Source organism: Lampris incognitus, chromosome 6 (genome assembly GCF_029633865.1).
Source record: "Lampris incognitus isolate fLamInc1 chromosome 6, fLamInc1.hap2, whole genome shotgun sequence".
NCBI classification, from domain to species: domain Eukaryota; kingdom Metazoa; phylum Chordata; class Actinopteri; order Lampriformes; family Lampridae; genus Lampris; species Lampris incognitus.
In genome coordinates this window covers 68,124,483-68,141,964 of record NC_079216.1, presented here as the reverse complement: position 1 = coordinate 68,141,964, position 17,482 = coordinate 68,124,483, and the positions used below count along the sequence as shown (strand labels likewise).

The window sequence follows — 17,482 nt, the reverse complement described above, 5'->3', positions numbered from 1 at the left end:
GACAGAAAGAGAGAGGGAGAGAGAGTGCAGACAGACAGAAAGAGAGGGAGAGAGAGTGCAGACAGACAGAGAGAGAGAGGGAGAGAGAGTGCAGACAGACAGAAAGAGAGAGGGAAAGAGAGTGTAGACAGACAGAAAGAGAGAGGGAGAGAGTGTAGACAGACAGAAAGAGAGAGGGAGAGAGAGTGTAGACAGACAGAGAGAGGGAGAGAGTAGACAGACAGAAAGAGAGAGAGGGAGAGAGAGTGCAGACAGACAGAAAGAGAGAGGGAGAGAGTGTAGACAGACAGAAAGAGAGAGAGGGAGAGAGTGCAGACAGACAGAAAGAGAGAGGGAGAGAGTGCAGACAGACAGAAAGAGAGAGAGGGAGAGAGTGTGTAGACAGACAGACAGACAGAAAGAGAGAGAGGGAGAGTGTGTAGACAGACAGACAGACAGAAAGAGAGAGAGGGAGAGAGTGCAGACAGACAGAAAGAGAGAGAGGGAGAGAGTGTGTAGACAGACAGACAGACAGAAAGGGAGAGAAAGAAAGGGGGGAGAGAGGGACAGAATGGAGAATAGGGTGGTATTCTGTAGGATGACACATGAGCAGCCCATGTTAGAGACCGTCCTAGCTTGTGTCGAAGGAAGTGTAGAAGCGAGGAAAGGAAGGAGTGGAGGTTGGCATTTGTGGCTCATGAATCTCCATCTACGTACACAATGAGTGCGTCAACACACTAGACGTCTAAACGGCTAAACATGTGAGGGGAAGATTCCTCCCTGTCCTCCTCCCCTCCCGGGCCAGGATGCAGCCCAGCGCCCCGGGCCAGGGAGGAGTGTAGATGTGTGTCTAATGGCAGTCAAACATTCACGGAGGCCTGAGCATTAAAGGTCAGATCATGAAGTTATGTTTATGGAAAACCACGCACCCCACAGTACACCGACTGTCTGCCGAGTGGCACACCGTCTGTACTGAGTTGACAGAGTGTCATCCCCACACCGCCATGCAGAGAGGGTCACATGACACCTTGGTGGGATACAGGATGCTGGCTGGCCATGTGCGGTTGCGCATGTGCTCACCTGGATTCTCATTTAAACAGAATGCCCACCTGCTGGGTCACCTGCTGGGCCACCTGCTGGGCCACCTGCTGGGCCACCTGCTGGGTCACCTGCTGGGTCACCTGCTGGGTCACCTGCTGGGCCACCTGCTGGGTCACCTGCTGGGTCACCTGCTGGGTCAGCTGCTGGGTCAGCTGCTCGGTCTGCAGGGCTTCAGAGACCAGCTCTGCTGTGCCGGCGTCAGGTGCACCGCCGCTGTCTTCGCTTTGCCCCTGACACTCGAGGGTCCTTCTGTGTCCCGCTGCCTCCAGCATCTTCAGCAGGTTTGGGCCGTGTGTTGGAGGCTGACCGTCGGGGCTGGGGAGGCCTTCGGTAGGAGCAGCGTCTACCCCCGCCCCTCTGTTCAGCTCGCCGTTATCCTTGACGTGCGGCACGGGGAAGACATCAGGAAGGGGCAGCTCGTCCTCAGGTTGAGGGGTCTTCATCTGGTCCGTTCCCTCTGCCATGGCGGGACTGGTAGACGGTCGCAGACTGAAACCCGGTCACCTCTCAGGTGGAGAAAGAGAGGACGGGATCGGAAGAGGGGCTGAAGACACAGTCACAGCCAGTACCAACCTCTCTTATATGGGCTGGTTTACGACACCCTCCTGACCCTCATGTATGTACTCCAAACAGCAGGGGTCCTCCCAGCTGACTGCAGCACGTCACATGGCTGACTGACAGGATGAGTGACTGGTGCAGAATGTACAGTACAAACACACACTACTGTTGGCTTTGTTTTGCGATGGAGGGCTTAAAGAAAATATATGGAGGAAAAAGGAGCCCTGACAAGCTGTAGCATGAGAAGCTGAACTCATGCAGCCCAGGTGCAGCATGGCGGAGCGGTGAGCCTGGGCACCGTCACCCGGGCGAAGTCTGCTTACTGAACAAGCCCTCGGACTCTGGCCTGGCTGTGCTGGCTCCTGTCCTTGTGCTGCGTCAGACAACACAGGGTCAGTGAAGAAGACCACAACACAGACGGAAGGTCACATTATGAAAGGGTTTCGGTAACCGGTGTTTACCGTAAACCAAGCCAGTGTCAATAGTGGCGCCATAATGACAAAACCACTTCCTGGCTGGGACATCAGAGGCTGTCGCTACTCTGAAATACAAGGCTGCTTTGCAAACTGAATATCTGACTACGGGTATCGCTTTACGGTAGAAAACACAACAGAACAAAAGAGGAAGAGCAGAAGGGCCACACAGGAGAAAGCTGCTTTCTTAGTTAAAGAAAATGACCAGTCATTCATTTATATTAAGAATATATATTAAATGCGGCACGGGGGCGCAGTGGTCAGCGCGGTGGCCTCACAGCAAGAAGGTCCTGGGTTCGAGCCCCGGGGTAGTCCAACCTTGGGGGTCGTCCTCTGTGTGGAGTTTGCATGTTCTCCCCGTGTCTGCGTGGGTTTCCTCCGGGGGCTCCGGTTTCCTCCCACAGTCCAAAGACATGTAGGTCAGGTGACTCAAAGACATGTAGGTCAGGTGACTCAAAGACATGTAGGTCAGGTGACTCAAAGACATGGAGGTCAGGTGACTCAAAGACATGGAGGTCAGGTGACTCGGCCGTCCCAGTGTGTGTGTGTGTGTGTGTGTGATGGACAGGTGACCTGTCCAGGGTGTCTCCCCACCTGCCGCCCAGTGACTGCTGGGATAGGCTCCAGCATCCCCGCAACCCTGAGAGCAGGATAAGCGGTTTGGATAATGGATGGATGGATATATATTAAGAGTATATATATTGAATGGATATATATTAACATTATATATATTGGATGGATATACACTACCGTTCAAAAGTTTGGGATCACCCAAACAATTTTGTGTTTTCCATGAAAAGTCACACTTATTCACCACCATATGTTGTGAAATGAATAGAAAATAGAGTCAAGACATTGACAAGGTTAGAAATAATGATTTGTATTTGAAATAAGATTTTTTTTACATCAAACTTTGCTTTCGTCAAAGAATCCTCCATTTGCAGCAATTACAGCATTGCAGACCTTTGGCATTCTAGCTGTTAATTTGTTGAGGTAATCTGGAGAAATTGCACCCCACGCTTCCAGAAGCAGCTCCCACAAGTTGGATTGGTTGGATGGGCACTTCTTTGAGCAGATTGAGTTTCTGGAGCATCACATTTGTGGGGTCAATTAAACGCTCAAAATGGCCAGAAAAAGAGAACTTTCATCTGAAACTCGACAGTCTATTCTTGTTCTTAGAAATGAAGGCTATTCCATGCGAGAAATTGCTAAGAAATTGAAGATTTCCTACACCGGTGTGTACTACTCCCTTCAGAGGACAGCACAAACAGGCTCTAACCAGAGTAGAAAAAGAAGTGGGAGGCCGCGTTGCACAACTGAGCAAGAAGATAAGTACATTAGAGTCTCTAGTTTGAGAAACAGACGCCTCACAGGTCCCCAACTGGCATCTTCATTAAATAGTACCTGTTAGAGCCTGTTTGTGCTGTCCTCTGAAGGGAGTAGTACACACCGGTGTAGGAAATCTTCAATTTCTTAGCAATTTCTCGCATGGAATAGCCTTCATTTCTAAGAACAAGAATAGACTGTCGAGTTTCAGATGAAAGTTCTCTTTTTCTGGCCATTTTGAGCGTTTAATTGACCCCACAAATGTGATGCTCCAGAAACCCTATCTGCTCAAAGAAGTGCCCATCCAACCAATCCAACTTGTGGGAGCTGCTTCAGGAAGCGTGGGGTGCAATTTCTCCAGATTACCTCAACAAATTAACAGCTAGAATGCCAAAGGTCTGCAATGCTGTAATTGCTGCAAATGGAGGATTCTTTGACGAAAGCAAAGTTTGATGTAAAAAAAATCTTATTTCAAATACAAATCATTATTTCTAACCTTGTCAATGTCTTGACTCTAATTTCTATTCATTTCACAACATATGGTGGTGAATAAGTGTGACTTTTCATGGAAAACACGAAATTGTTTGGGTGATCCCAAACTTTTGAACGGTAGTGTATATTAACATTATATATATTGGATGGATATATATATATTAAGAGTATATATAATGGATATATATTAAGAGTATATATATTGGATGGATATATATTAAGAGTGTATATAATGGATGGATATATATTAAGAGTATATATATTGGATGGATATATATTAAGAGTTTATATAATGGATGGATATATATATTAAGAGTGTATATCATACCGTTCTGACATTAGCCTGACACTGCATTCCATTGCTTCGTATTGTACTGTGCTGTACTGTACTGTAGTGTAGTGTGCTGTACTGTAATGTATTGTAGTGTACTGTACTGTAGTGTATTGTAGTGTACTGTACTGTACTGTACTGTAGTGTAGTGTAGTGTGCTGTACTGTAGTGTAGTGTGCTGTACTGTAGTGTAGTGTACTGTACTGTAGTGTACTGTAGTGTACTGTAGTGTAGTGTACTGTACTGTAGTGTAGTGTAGTGTGCTGTACTGTAGTGTAGTGTAGTGTGCTGTACTGTAGTGTAGTGTGCTGTACTGTAGTGTAGTGTACTGTAGTGTAGTGTACTGTACTGTAGTGTAGTGTGCTGTACTGTAGTGTAGTGTGCTGTACTGTAGTGTAGTGTGCTGTACTGTAGTGTAGTGTACTGTAGTGTAGTGTACTGTACTGTAGTGTAGTGTGCTGTACTGTAGTGTAGTGTACTGTACTGTAGTGTAGTGTAGTGTACTGTACTGTAGTGTAGTGTACTGTAGTGTAGTGTAGTGTAGTGTGCTGTACTGTAGTGTAGTGTAGTGTGCTGTACTGTAGTGTAGTGTGCTGTACTGTAGTGTAGTGTACTGTACTGTACTGTAGTGTAGTGTACTGTACTGTAGTGTAGTGTAGTGTGCTGTACTGTAGTGTAGTGTGCTGTACTGTAGTGTAGTGTACTGTAGTGTAGTGTACTGTACTGTAGTGTAGTGTACTGTACTGTAGTGTAGTGTGCTGTACTGTAGTGTAGTGTGCTGTACTGTAGTGTAGTGTAGTGTAGTGTAGTGTGCTGTACTGTAGTGTAGTGTACTGTACTGTGGTGTATTGTAGTGTAGTGTAGTTTATTGTATTCTACTAAATTCTGGCCTGAGCCAGACAAGTCAGTCCTGGGCTGTTCTTGGCCCATCGGTACACAAAAGAGCCACTCATATCTGTGGCTCCGTTAGCGACGGGCATTGGTAAACATCGGATCAAAGAGCCACGCATATCAACAGCTCTGACAACGACTCCTAGAGGATAAATTCTGAGTGTCATCAGCAGCCAGTCAGACTAGCTTGGTCTAGTCAGAAAGGTACGAACTGAGGAAGCCTCTTGGATGAGAGGCGAAACGTCTTCACGGGTATATACCAAGTCCAGTTGCACTTGATTCACCTCCTTTGGATAACCATGACGACCTGGATGAATGAGAACATTCACAGACTTCTTGGCCCTTGAAAAACATTCAGATATCAACAGCTGAAACTCATTAAAGTACTATTGTGATTGAAAATGGAGCACGGTATCATGTTTCTGTCATACTATATCTCCACGGCCGTCCCAACATGGGACTTCGGATGTGGCAGTAGAAGTGAGAGCAGCACACTGGACAGTAACCAGTGAGTTTCTCAGTGGTGGTGCCATGGCGGGGTGGAGGTGGAGGTGGAGGTGAGGCTGTCACTCAGCAAAGTGAAGATGAATGATGGGGGACTTCACCTCATTCATCCCGAACAGTACTTGAATGTGAATGACTTCAGTGGTACGGTGCATCACTGCATATTGTGTCTGCGGTGTGGATGGGCTCTCGGCCCGGCCCGTCCAGCACCGCAGATCCACAGCCTCACTGCGTATTGTGTCTGCGGTGTGGATGGGCTCTCGGCCCGGCCCGTCCAGCACCGCAGATCCACAGCCTCACTGCGTATTGTGTCTGCGGTGTGGATGGGCTCTCGGCCCGGCCCGTCCAGCACCGCAGATCCACAGCATCACGGTACACCCAGCTGTTGTAATGAGAGTTACATGTACATTTTAAACTTAGCGCTCTTTATAACCTCATAATACAAAGAGAGTGTAGCATGAGGGCCGTGGTTTTCCATCTTTAAGAGTGTGTATATTTTAGATTCGGTAGATCAGTGAACTTCCTTAACAGGTCGTACAGGTCGCGAAGGATGCACATCTCCGGCCGCTGAGGTCATACTGTCGCCGTGACAGTCTGGGTACCGTTGGCAGTAAGTGTCCGTGACATCCAAGAAACGGCTCCAACATTTCTTTTCGTGTTGTATCCCATTTAGTTATAGGTTAGGCAGTGTGTCAGCAAATACAAATTACAAATCCCAAAATGAGCAAGGGCAGCCCTGCTGTGGAGGAAGTAAACGAGATAAAGGTCGTTCTGCAGAACCGCTACTGTTCCCTGTCTACCCTTCCTGCTGGGTGAAGGAGTGCAGTGTCTTCTTCAGAAACGGTGCACGTCAGAGCTGTGTATCACGTGACGCTCGTGACCTCTGTGTGCTCGGTCAAGGTCAGGTGCAGCTCCACGAGCTGTGGAGTAGCAAAAGTCCACTGGTGCGTCACCCTCCATCCTTGGTGTGATGTGGTGTGTTATATAACAGAACGATGAGGACTTACTATTCTGTATGGCAAACCTGAATGGCCACATAGCAGTGTTGTAATGTGACTGTGTCTTGCACTAAAAGCCCGTGCTCCTTTGATGCGGGACAAAAGAAACAGTGGTGAGGTTGATGTTCTTATATAATGTTCTTACAGGAGTCAGAAGTCCATCCTTTAGGTGTTGTGCGGCCGTTTTAGGCCGTTCGCCCATGGGTTCTCAGGCACCACTTTATGGAGTAAGAGCCTCTTATGGACCACTGTGTCAGACGAGTGTGTCTTTCTGCAGGCCTCTTAGCCCGCAGGCCTCTGTAATCCCGCTGTGCGTTCACAGGTGTAGTAACACAGGGCGTATGACACCCAGTTTCTGCCCTCCCGTGGTGTAATGTGGCCCAGTCGTTCACAGGTGTAGTAACACAGGGTGTATGACACCCAGTTTCTGCCCTCCCGTGGTGTAAATGTGGCCCAGTCGTTCACAGGTGTAGTAACACAGGGCGTATGACACCCAGTTTCTGCCCTCCCGTGGTGTAAATGTGGCCCAGTCGTTCACAGGTGTAGTAACACAGGGTGTATGACGCCCAGTTTCTGCCCTCCTGTGGTGTAAATGTGGCCCAGTTGCCCAGTCGTTCACATGTCTATTTGTCGGCGGAGGGGGTACAATAATACTGGACCTTGGTTTTATGTGGCATAGCACACAGTCCTTCTTAGGGCAGCAGCCCTATCGACCCTTTGCACGTGACGTCATGTCCCACTCGCGGGGAATATGAACGCCATGACGGACGGCAGAAGACTTGGGCATCAAATTTAAGACAAGCAGGCATGTTAGCTATAGTTCAACATTTCATTGTTTGAAGCTAGTTTTTATTTTACTTTTATGGTACGATGGTGATTTCCTGCTGTGCCGTGCAGTGTGCCAACAGGCAAGGCCTGAACCTGAACTGACTATATATATATACATATATATATTATATTTTAACCAAAAATTATGCATTTTTAATTTAATTAACATATTTCATATGAAGAGGGAAGTATTTTTGCTCATAAGAACAATAAAAGTCTGAGATTTATGTGATATTTTTTAAGTGTTACCTTACATGAATGTGAGAAATGGTCAGAGTGGACATGAGAAAATTATTGTAATTGAACAAAAACAGCTAAAAATATACAAATTGTATATTTATTATTTAATTGTATTTTGCTTCATGCTAACCAGTACACTTGAATCAGTGGCTTCAGACACTGAAAACATCACTGACAGTTTTATTATGCCTCCTTGTCTCCTTTGAATGTTGTGGACTCAAACTTAACACGTTCTATGGGATGAGCCAAATGCTAGCTAGCTGGCCAGACTGTGTAGCCTACTATGACATGGCGAGGAAAGTATGGGCTGCTTTTGGTTACAGTCGACTTGAGGTTTGCTGGCATCCAGGGGAAACAGGTTAAAAACATACACCGCTGGCTAGCTAGCTATATCTTACCTTTGTCATTATGAGGTACATCCCCCTGCTGTGAGCGTGGCGCCGCGGTTCTGTAACCCAACCAGCTACAAAGAACTGGTCAGCTTCCGGACTTTTGTGTGCTTTTAGGTCAGCACCTGTGTGTGGGGACACTGCGTTGGTAACAGAGTGGTACAGACCATGTGGACTGAACTCGGGCAGACTGGACGGTCTTGCTAGATCCGTGAACACATTGGTAGGAAGAAGGCACGGGTCAGTAGCTAACCCTGCTATTGCTAGCTAACCCTGCTATCGCTAGCTAACCCTGCTATCGCTAGCTTCTCCACATATCGCTCTTTGTGCCGTCCTACAAGGTGCCTCACTTCACAGGACAACACCACAACATTACTCTGACTGTTGGTAGCCATCACTTCCATTTAAACTATAATAGCTACTCATCCGTCGTAATATTTTGTTTGTTTTTGTTCTTCGCTTTTGAATTTCCTGGTCTGTCACTTCCTGCCGTCCGTCATGGCGCAGTCTCCCTCGTCACGTGATAATTGTGACGCGTCTGCAAAGGGTGAATACGACTCACAGGAGCGTTTCCAAAATCAGCGCCCCTACCGGCGGCAGGAGATATGCCACTTGAAAGTTGTTTTTTTTGGGCCCCCCCCCCTTTTCTCCCCAATTAAACTTGACCGGGACCCGTCCCGGTCTCTGCTCCACCCCCTCTGCTGATCCGGGGAGGGCTGCAGACCACCACATGCCTCCTCCCATACATGTGGAGTCACCAGCCAGTTCTTTTCACCTGACAGTGAGGAGTTTCACCAGGGGGATGTAGTGCGTGGGAGGATCACGCTATTCCCCCCAGTCCCCCCCCCAACAGGCGCCCTGATTGACCGACTGACCGACCAGAGGAGGCGCTAGTGCAGTGACCAGGACACATACCCACATCTGGCTTCCCAACTGCAGACACGGCCAGTTGTGTCTGTAGGGACACCCGACCAGGCCGGAGGTAACACAGGGATTCAAACCGGCGATCCCCGGGTTGGTAGGCAACGGGCTAGACTGCTACGCTACCCGGACGCCCCCTAGAGGATCTCTTTTTAACCTAAAATTGGAAGTTGAAGCCTTGTCTAAGCCAAGTAAAAGACAACGTGAACGAGTGGTGATTATTGCTTTTAATGTGTGGTAAAAACAGCTGTGAGCACACAGAGACGGCAGGGAGGTGGCAGGTCAGTGTCCATCTGGTCACACTGACCTGCACATCATGTATTATACATGCTGCATTAGCCTTATACCAATTACATTAAAGTGGAAGCATGTACATACTTTGCAAACATTTACACACAGCACAGACATACACACACATACACACACAAATATACAGACTTGGTTTTTTAAAGCTGCCAACAATACTTATTTCTGGTCAGTCCCCTGTAAAGTTCAGGCCTGACCGAATCCTTCTCTCTGACATCCTTTTCAGAGGGTTTTTATTATGCCAAACGGCAAAAACCCCTTTTCCAGAACTCGGTGCATCATGAGCAGAAGAACGTGCTCATGATGGTGAAAAACAAGTTCACTCGTCTTTTTACAGCATAGGATGCCATCCACTCTCCTCGTCTTCTGCCTGCCCTGAACATATTGTTGGTAGGGTAGTTAGTAGTCGTTCCACCTATTTACAGACATCACTGGAGGACTAATTACTGGTCAGAGAATCTCACGTTAACTAGCATGTTACGATGGCTGCAGCAGCACTCAGGCAGATGCATAGCAGACATGAAGGTAAAGCAAAGACATGAAACACCCTCTTTAAGGAATCCCTCAAACACGACACATGAACTCTTAGACAGACGACACCCAGAGTCACTGTACTTTGCACAATAAAATGCTGTCCCACGAGAAGGTGATACTCATTTCATGCTTTTATGACGGGCTTTTATGAAGCCGATATATTGTCTTGTCCGTTGAAATGGTTCAAACTTAATTTTAACACGTCCTCTGTTTGTCAAACACATTTTTCACGTTTCTACTTCTCAAACACAGTGCTGTTTTTTTTTGTTTTTGGTGTTTTCGGTTTTTCAAATACAATTTTCTCTTTCCCATGTTGTGTCAATTTGTTCAGCCATTGCAGTAGAAATTAAATATATGCACTGTAACAGTGAGCCAGTCCTGTGTATTCTTCAGCAGTAGCCCGTATCCAGTCCCTGGTCTTATCCTCGATGTGTGCTGAAGCACACCAGCTCAGCCAGTCACAGTCGGGGGGAAATATGTGCATCCTCATCTTGCAGAGCGTATGTTCTTGTATTGGCAGAGGAGCAGGTGCTTGAAGGTGTTTTTGAAGGTGGTGTTGCAGAGGGCGTAGCAAGCTGGGTTGATGGTGCTGTTGATGTAGCACAGCCAGTAACCAATAGTCCAAAGAGAGTTGGGGATACACGCAGAGCAGAAGGTGTTGATGAGGACCATCACATTGTAAGGTGTCCAGGTCACGACAAACGCCACCAGGATGGCCATGATGGTGCGAGTCACCTTTTTCTCCCTGGAAGAGGCACTCTTCCTCGTCGTCTGTGCAGAAATCCGTTTGGTGACCTGGGAATGAAAGTAGACATGACACACAGTTTCACTTATCGCTGTCAGATGGTGTCAGTGATATGAGTTACTTTTTCTGAACGTATCGGATTTGTGATAAGTGGTATAAAGCCTCACATGCAAGTCTGTGTTTTTGACTTCCTGGTGTACCTTAAACAATGTCTTTGTCACCAGGCTCTGTCTCTCTGTGGCTGAGGTCTCTGGGCAGGTGTTGGTGTTTTGGCCAGTCTGGGCGTTACGTCGGATATGCGGAAGCTTGGATCCGCGGCCTTTGGCCCCTGTCTGCGAACAACACTGTGTCTGGTTTGTCTCTTTCTCAACATTTAATCTCTCCTGCAATAGGGTGGCGGGAGCTGATTCAACCTCCTCATCGTCGTTTAATGATGAAATGGGGATGCTGACAGTCTCGCTGTCATTGGTTGAGCCCTTCGTTTGTGTTCTGTCCTCCTTGCAGGGGCCGCTCCCATTCTGCTGCTGCACCATTCCCTTCTCTCCATGTACAACTTCCCTGTCCTCTTCTGTGCTCATGGTGCAGTCGTTGGGCTGACTCCGACATCCATCCTCCTGACTCTGTGATGGGCCTTCCCCCAAACTGGTCCCCGAAGTCTTCCTACTGTCCCGTTTCACTCGGCTGCGGCTTGCCTTGGAGATGCGCCAGTAGAGGGCGATCATGATGGCTACTGGCAGGTAAAACGCAGCTATGGCTGTGCCAAACGTCACTGCAGCATTGGAGAAGAACTGGATGTAGCACTCGTCTAGTGGCACAGTTCTCCCGCCAACAATGAACTGCCAGAATAAAATGGCTGGTGCCCACAAGATGAAAGACAGGACCCAGGCTGCAGCAATCATCAAACCTGCCATTTTGGTGCTACGACGTACAGGGTAGCTGAGTGGCTTTGTGACACAGAAATAACGGTCAAAGCTGATGATGAGGAGGTTCATGACTGAAGCATTGCTAACAACATAATCAACAGCCAACCACAGGTCACACACAACTGCTCCCAAGGGCCAGTGACCAATCACAATATAGACCGTGTATAGGTTCATGGAACACAAGCCGATGATGAGGTCTGCACATGCTAGGCTGAAGAGGAAGTAGTTGTTGACGGTCTGCAGGTTTCTGTTGACCTTTACAAAGAAAACATAAATAATGGATCTTGTTAAATGCTGTTCTTTGGCGAAGCATCATATCTCTGAGGCATGACGATATTTCATATTGTCTGTGAATGTCCTCATTCATCCAGGTCATGGTTATCCAAAGGAGTTGAATCAAGTGCAACTGGACTTGGTATATATCCGTGATTCAACTCCTTTGGATAGATATTTCATATTAGAACTTCTACATGGAGTCTTGGATTTTTGTTTACTTTGCTCGCCGCTGTGGACAAAAGCAGCGGCGTTTCCCGCAAGACCAACTTCATTTCCCATGAACATTGCCTCTTGTCAGCAAGTTGAATCAGCTCATCTGGACACAACATTTATTGGGAGAAACGTTTCGTCACTCATCTAAGGGACTTCGTCAGTCTCACCTGACCACAGGTTTCTCTCAGTAAACACCGCGTCCAGATGAACCGAGTCAACTCTCCAGGTTTTCCTTACCTGGATTGTTTTTATTTTTTTGTGGACCCCCCCCCCCTTTTCTCCCCATTGCACTTGGCCAATCACCCTGCTCTCTGAGCCGTCCCGGTCGCTGCCCCACCCCCCCTCTGCTGGTCCGGGGAGGGCTGCAGACTACCGCATGCCTCCTCCCATACATGTGGAGTCACCAGCCGCTTCTTTCCACCTGACAGTGAGGAGTTTCACCAGGGGGACGTAGCACGTGGGAGGATCACGCTATTCCCCCCAGTTCCCCCTCCCCCTGAACAGGCACCCCGACAGACCAGAGGAGGCGCTAGTGCAGCGACCAGGACACACACCCACATCCGGCTTCCCACCCGCAGACACAGCCAATTGTTTCTGTAGGGACGCCCGACCAAGCCAGAGGTAACATGGGGATTCGAACCAGCGATCCCTGTGTTGGTAGGCAACAGAATAGACCGCCACACTACCCGGATGCCCTTACCTGGATTAATTAGCATGCATCAAGACACTGTTGTCGTAAAGATCTACATCCATCCTTTGGTGTCTCTTGCATTTGTTTTGGAGAGGAGAGTAGGAGATGTGGTGGTGTTTGCAGGATGTATATACCAATTAAGGGAATGCATCTTCAATTATGGTGGATAATCTGACCTGGACACCAGCATTTGGAATCATTATATGGCAAATTATCTACTCTTCTCTCCGATGGTCTCATTTGCTTATGTTGGTCATGTAGAGGCATCGACATTACATTGAGACTGATGAATACTCAGTGAAAAGGTCCTTGTGGTAGCTTTAATTTAACGGTTTTAGTCTTTGGCCTTTTTAAAACATGTATATATCAATCTTGGTAAATAATCAGAACTAGAAGATCCAAACCTTTATGGAGAGCATGACCAGAATGTTGCCAGTGATGGTGACCAGACTCAGAGAACTGGCTACGAGGATGATGAGGATCATCTCCACAGCAGTGTAGGGACTTCCAGGGAGAAGGCTGGCCATGACTCTGTTGGTACTGCTGAGGTTGATGGCATGGGAAAAGTTGAGGATCTCCATTCTCTCCGGTCTTGGCTACCCTTCTCACAGCAGACCGCAGGCCAGAGTCAAATCTGGACAATAAACCTGGTAGTGACAAAGAACGCATGAGGACAGGTCATTTTGCAGCTATTCTGCTGAGTGCTTTATGGAAACTCCTCTTTTCTTTTTAGCTGACAGTGTACGTGTGTACATGTGTGAAGACATGTCTGTCCTTACAACCAGGAGACACTTGATGTAGGACAAAATCCCCTGTGCCGTACAGAGACAAGTCAACTGGTAAGCGATCCAGGGTGTTTTGCTCAGCCTTGGTTGTGAAGGATGAAGAGGTGAGCAAATGATGGCTGTGGTAGCTGTGTTGCAAAATACACACAGAGGTGTCCTGCACACTCCTGTTTTGGCGGTATTACACCTGAAACAGATGAAGAAGGGATGTACTGCTGGGGTTGGTGCTATGGAATACCTGTGCATGAATGAGAGGGGGGACAGTGGTGAGGATGCAGGGAGTAGAGGTGACGAAGGTGGATGAGTTTAAATATTTGGGGTCAACTGTCCAAAGTAACGGGGCTCGCAGAAGCCTCTCCAACAGCAAGCCCTATGTAGCGCCTCCTCGTGGTGACACACGGTAACTGGGTACACCTTGGACCCTGACTGAACTACAAGGGACTCGGAGGAGGTCTGGCCCCTAGACGTGCGGTATGCAGGCCCACCGGTGTGTGGATATTCCCTGATGCCCACGAACCAGCCCCAGCTATGGGTTGAATAGTGCCACCTAGTGGATACCTCGGGAGAGGAATAGGCTGCGGAAGTAAACCCCCACACATCAATGTCTACAGTGCTGTCATTTTGTGTTTTTCTTGCCCTTTTTAATGTGTTTAAGTGGGAGAGTCCTGCTGGCGTCGTGTGTGGCTGCCGCTTCTCCCTCTCGTAGCCCCCCTTCCCATCCACCCCTGTATGTCTGCCCCCCTTCCCATCCACCCCTGTATGTCTGCCCCCCTTCCCATCCACCCCTGTATGTCTGTGTTGTGTTTATCTGTTGTCTTGTTTCACCCCATTTATTGTAAAGCCACTTTGAGTGTTAGAAAAGCGATATGTAAGTTTAATTTATTATTATTATTATTATTATTATTAGAAGAGAGGTGGAGAAGAGAGTGCAGGCAGGGTGGAGTGGGTGGAGAAGAGTGTCAGGAGTGATGTGTGACAGAAGGGTACCAGCAAGAGTTAAAGGGATGGTTTACAGGATGGTAGTGAGGTAGTGAGATGTTGTGTGGTTTGGAGACAGTGTCACTGATGAAAAGACAGGAGGAGGAGCTGGAGGTGGCAGAGATGAAGATGATAAGATTTTCACTGGGAATGACGAAGAAGGACAGGATTAGGAACGAGTATATAGAGTGACAGCTCAGGTTGGACGGTTTGGAGACAAAGCAAGAGAGACAAGATGGAGATGGTGTGGACATGTGTGGAGGAGAGATGCTGGGTATACTGGGAGAAGGATGCTGAATATGGAGCTGCCAGGGAAGAGGAGAAGAGGAAGGCCAAAGAGGAGGTTTATGGATGTGGTGAGGGAGGACATGCAGGTGGCTGGTGTGACAGAGGAAGATGCAGAGGACAGGAAGAGATGGAAACAGATGATCCGCTGTGGCGCCCCCTAACGGGAGCAGCCGAAAGAAGTAGTAGTAGTAGTAGTAGTAGTAGTACTATAAGTACTGCTTGTGCCTCTAGTTATTTCCCTTGTGTTTCCATGTTTCCTGATTTCCCCCTCTCCTGATCTCCCCTGTCTGTCTCTGTGTGCGTTTCAGTGGGGTGGGTGTGGCTTCCTTCCTTGACTCCCCACTCCTGACTGCAGCTCATCACCTCACCTGCCCAGCCTGCACACCTGCCTTCCATCAACGCATCGACTCAACAGTATGTCTACTCTGGTTCTCTCCCTCCGCGGCTGCCGCCTCCCTACCTCCTGCCTCTCTACCTCCTGCCTCTCTACCTTCTGCTTCTCTACCTTCTGCCTCCCTACCTCCTGCCTCTCTACCTCCTGCCTCTCTACCTCCTGCCTCTCTACCTCCTGCCTCTCTACCTCCTGCCTCTCTACCTCCTGCTTCTCTACCTTCTGCCTCTCTACCTCCTGCCTCTCTACCTTCTGCTTCTCTACCTTCTGCCTCTCTACCTTCTGCTGCTTTCATTCCCCTTTAAATGGTAGATGGACTGCGTTTATACAGTGCTTTTCTAGTCTACCGACCACTCGAAGCTCTTTACAGTGCACACCTCCCATTCACCCCTTCACACACACACACACACACACTGGTGGAGGAGGCTGCCATGCAACGCACCAACCTGCTCATCAGGAGCACATAGGGGTTCAGTGTCTTGCTCAAGGACACTTCGGCACACTCTCTGGAGGAGCTGGAGCTCGAACCAGCAACCTCCCAATTACTAGACGACCCTCTACCTCCTGAGCCATGCCCCCTTTATTCCTACAATGATAACGTTATTTATGTAGCATTTTTCTGAAACAATGTTACAAAGAAATAAAAGCAGACAAGGCAAAAATAAGAACAAGATCAAATAAGTAAGACAGGTAGCTTAACGACATGTCCGTGTCTGCCTTTGGGTCCGCCTCTGGTCCTAACAGTTATGTGATGTTAACACTAAATGGATCTTTGGCCAGCCACATGTTCTTTCTCCTTCTTAATTGGTGACCTGGAAGTGCTGACTCTGAGACGATCTGACCTGACAGGTGGCACAGGACCATGTAACAAGGCCACTTCCACTTCTGGAGAGTTGATTTGAATTTTCCCTGCCTGCCTTGGAAGTCATGCTGCGGCCTTTGAGTGTATGTCCAATCTGCATACAGAGCCAATTCCAGAATGTCAAGCGGTCGCGTGGTTCCTGAGGCACTCGGGAGCCACGTCCTGACCACTTCTCTGCTGCTGCTGCTGCTGCTGCTGCTGCTGCTTGAAATGGGCTGGGCCACGTCTGGTTTGAAAATTGGATTTTGATCTGGTGTGCTACTGTGTGTGTGTGTGTGTGTGTGTGTGTGTGTGTGTGTGTGTGTGTGTGTGTGTGTGTGTGTGTGTGTGTGTTTTTATGTTTTGTGTGTAGTTGTGCGCATGTGTGTGTGTGTTGTGTGTGTGTGTGTGTGTGTGTGTGTGTGTATTTTTATGTTTTGTGTGTAGTTGTGCGCATGTGTGTGTGTGTTGTGTGGGTCGCTGTATGTGTTTGTGTGTGTACTTTGAAGCAGATATCAAGCTAGACCTTAATAGGACATCATCACTTTAATGTGAAGATGGTGCAGCTCCCGCCGGTCTGAAGCTGGGTTGTCTCTGTGTTAGTATACAGAACAACATCGGCACCCACTAGAGGAGTGCGAAATAGAGAGAGAGAAATAACCGAAATAATCCCGCCTGCCCTGCCTTCTTTCAAGTGGAGGAAAACCATGTTCCCTGTCTCCACACAGTGTCCGCCCATGCTACGAATGTATGTGTGACTCCCATATGATGCTTCTCCTTTTCCTTCCTCATTTCTAATGCCTTGCTCATATTTGCATCGGGTAATCCAATCTGCAGCAAGCTCACCAAACCACAAAACTGTAATTAGGGTAATGTATCTTTCCCAGATGATGAACGAAACAGTGGCACAGGGACATTAATCACTTTAAGGGGAGACGAGGGACCATTAGGTTGTAATTACATCACGAAGTTAAAATCATGTTAAAGTATGAAACATCAGAAGGACACTTGCATACATACATACGACACAACAATGTGATGCACCCACTGGAAAGTCAATGGACAAATGTTGGAGAGCTTGTGCGGGTCATTGCGTGTTGCTGAAGCCCTGCACGTGACTTCATTAGGTTACATGATAACATCGTACAGTAGTAAGAGGCCTCCTCCCTGCTCTTACGGCCCGCCCAAACGTCATTACTGCACGAGTAACTCCATCACCTACTCATCACAAACCCATTCTGGGCCCTTTTCTGTAACAAATGATGAAGACCTGCTGTGTGTGTGTGTGTGTGTGTGTGTGTGTGTGTGTGTGTGTGTGTGTGTGTGTGTGTGTGTGTGTGTGTGTGTGTGTGTGTGTGTGTGTGTGTGTGTGTGCATACTTGTTAGTCTGCTTCAGGTACTAAGCCATTTCTGTGACTCTGCAGGCAATGTGATTTACGTTCTGCTGTGAGCTGGCATACCAGGACAGCCCGGTCAGCGC

General features: G+C 48.1%; 1 protein-coding gene across 1 annotated transcript; it reads right to left on the bottom strand.

Moving 5' to 3' along the window:
• Positions 1 to 10,357: 10,357 nt before the first annotated feature.
• Positions 10,358 to 13,300, bottom strand: LOC130114174 (muscarinic acetylcholine receptor M2-like). Its single transcript, XM_056281974.1, has 3 exons — positions 13,124 to 13,300; positions 10,817 to 11,794; positions 10,358 to 10,666 (listed from the first exon to the last, which is right to left on the bottom strand). The coding sequence occupies exons 1-3, from the start codon at positions 13,298 to 13,300 to the stop codon at positions 10,358 to 10,360; spliced, it is 1,464 nt and encodes a 487-aa protein (XP_056137949.1).
• Between the last annotated feature and the right edge of the window lie 4,182 nt (positions 13,301 to 17,482).

Coding starts and splice junctions, on each gene's coding strand:
- LOC130114174 (XM_056281974.1), bottom strand. CDS start 13,300: ATGGAGATCCTCAACTTTTCCCATGCCATCAACCTCAGCAGTACCAAC. Junction 11,795..13,123: donor TGGTCATGCTCTCCATAAAG/GTTTGGATCTTC, acceptor TTCTTTGTAAAG/GTCAACAGAAACCTGCAGAC. Junction 10,667..10,816: donor TGACAAAGACATTGTTTAAG/GTACACCAGGAA, acceptor TTTCATTCCCAG/GTCACCAAACGGATTTCTGC.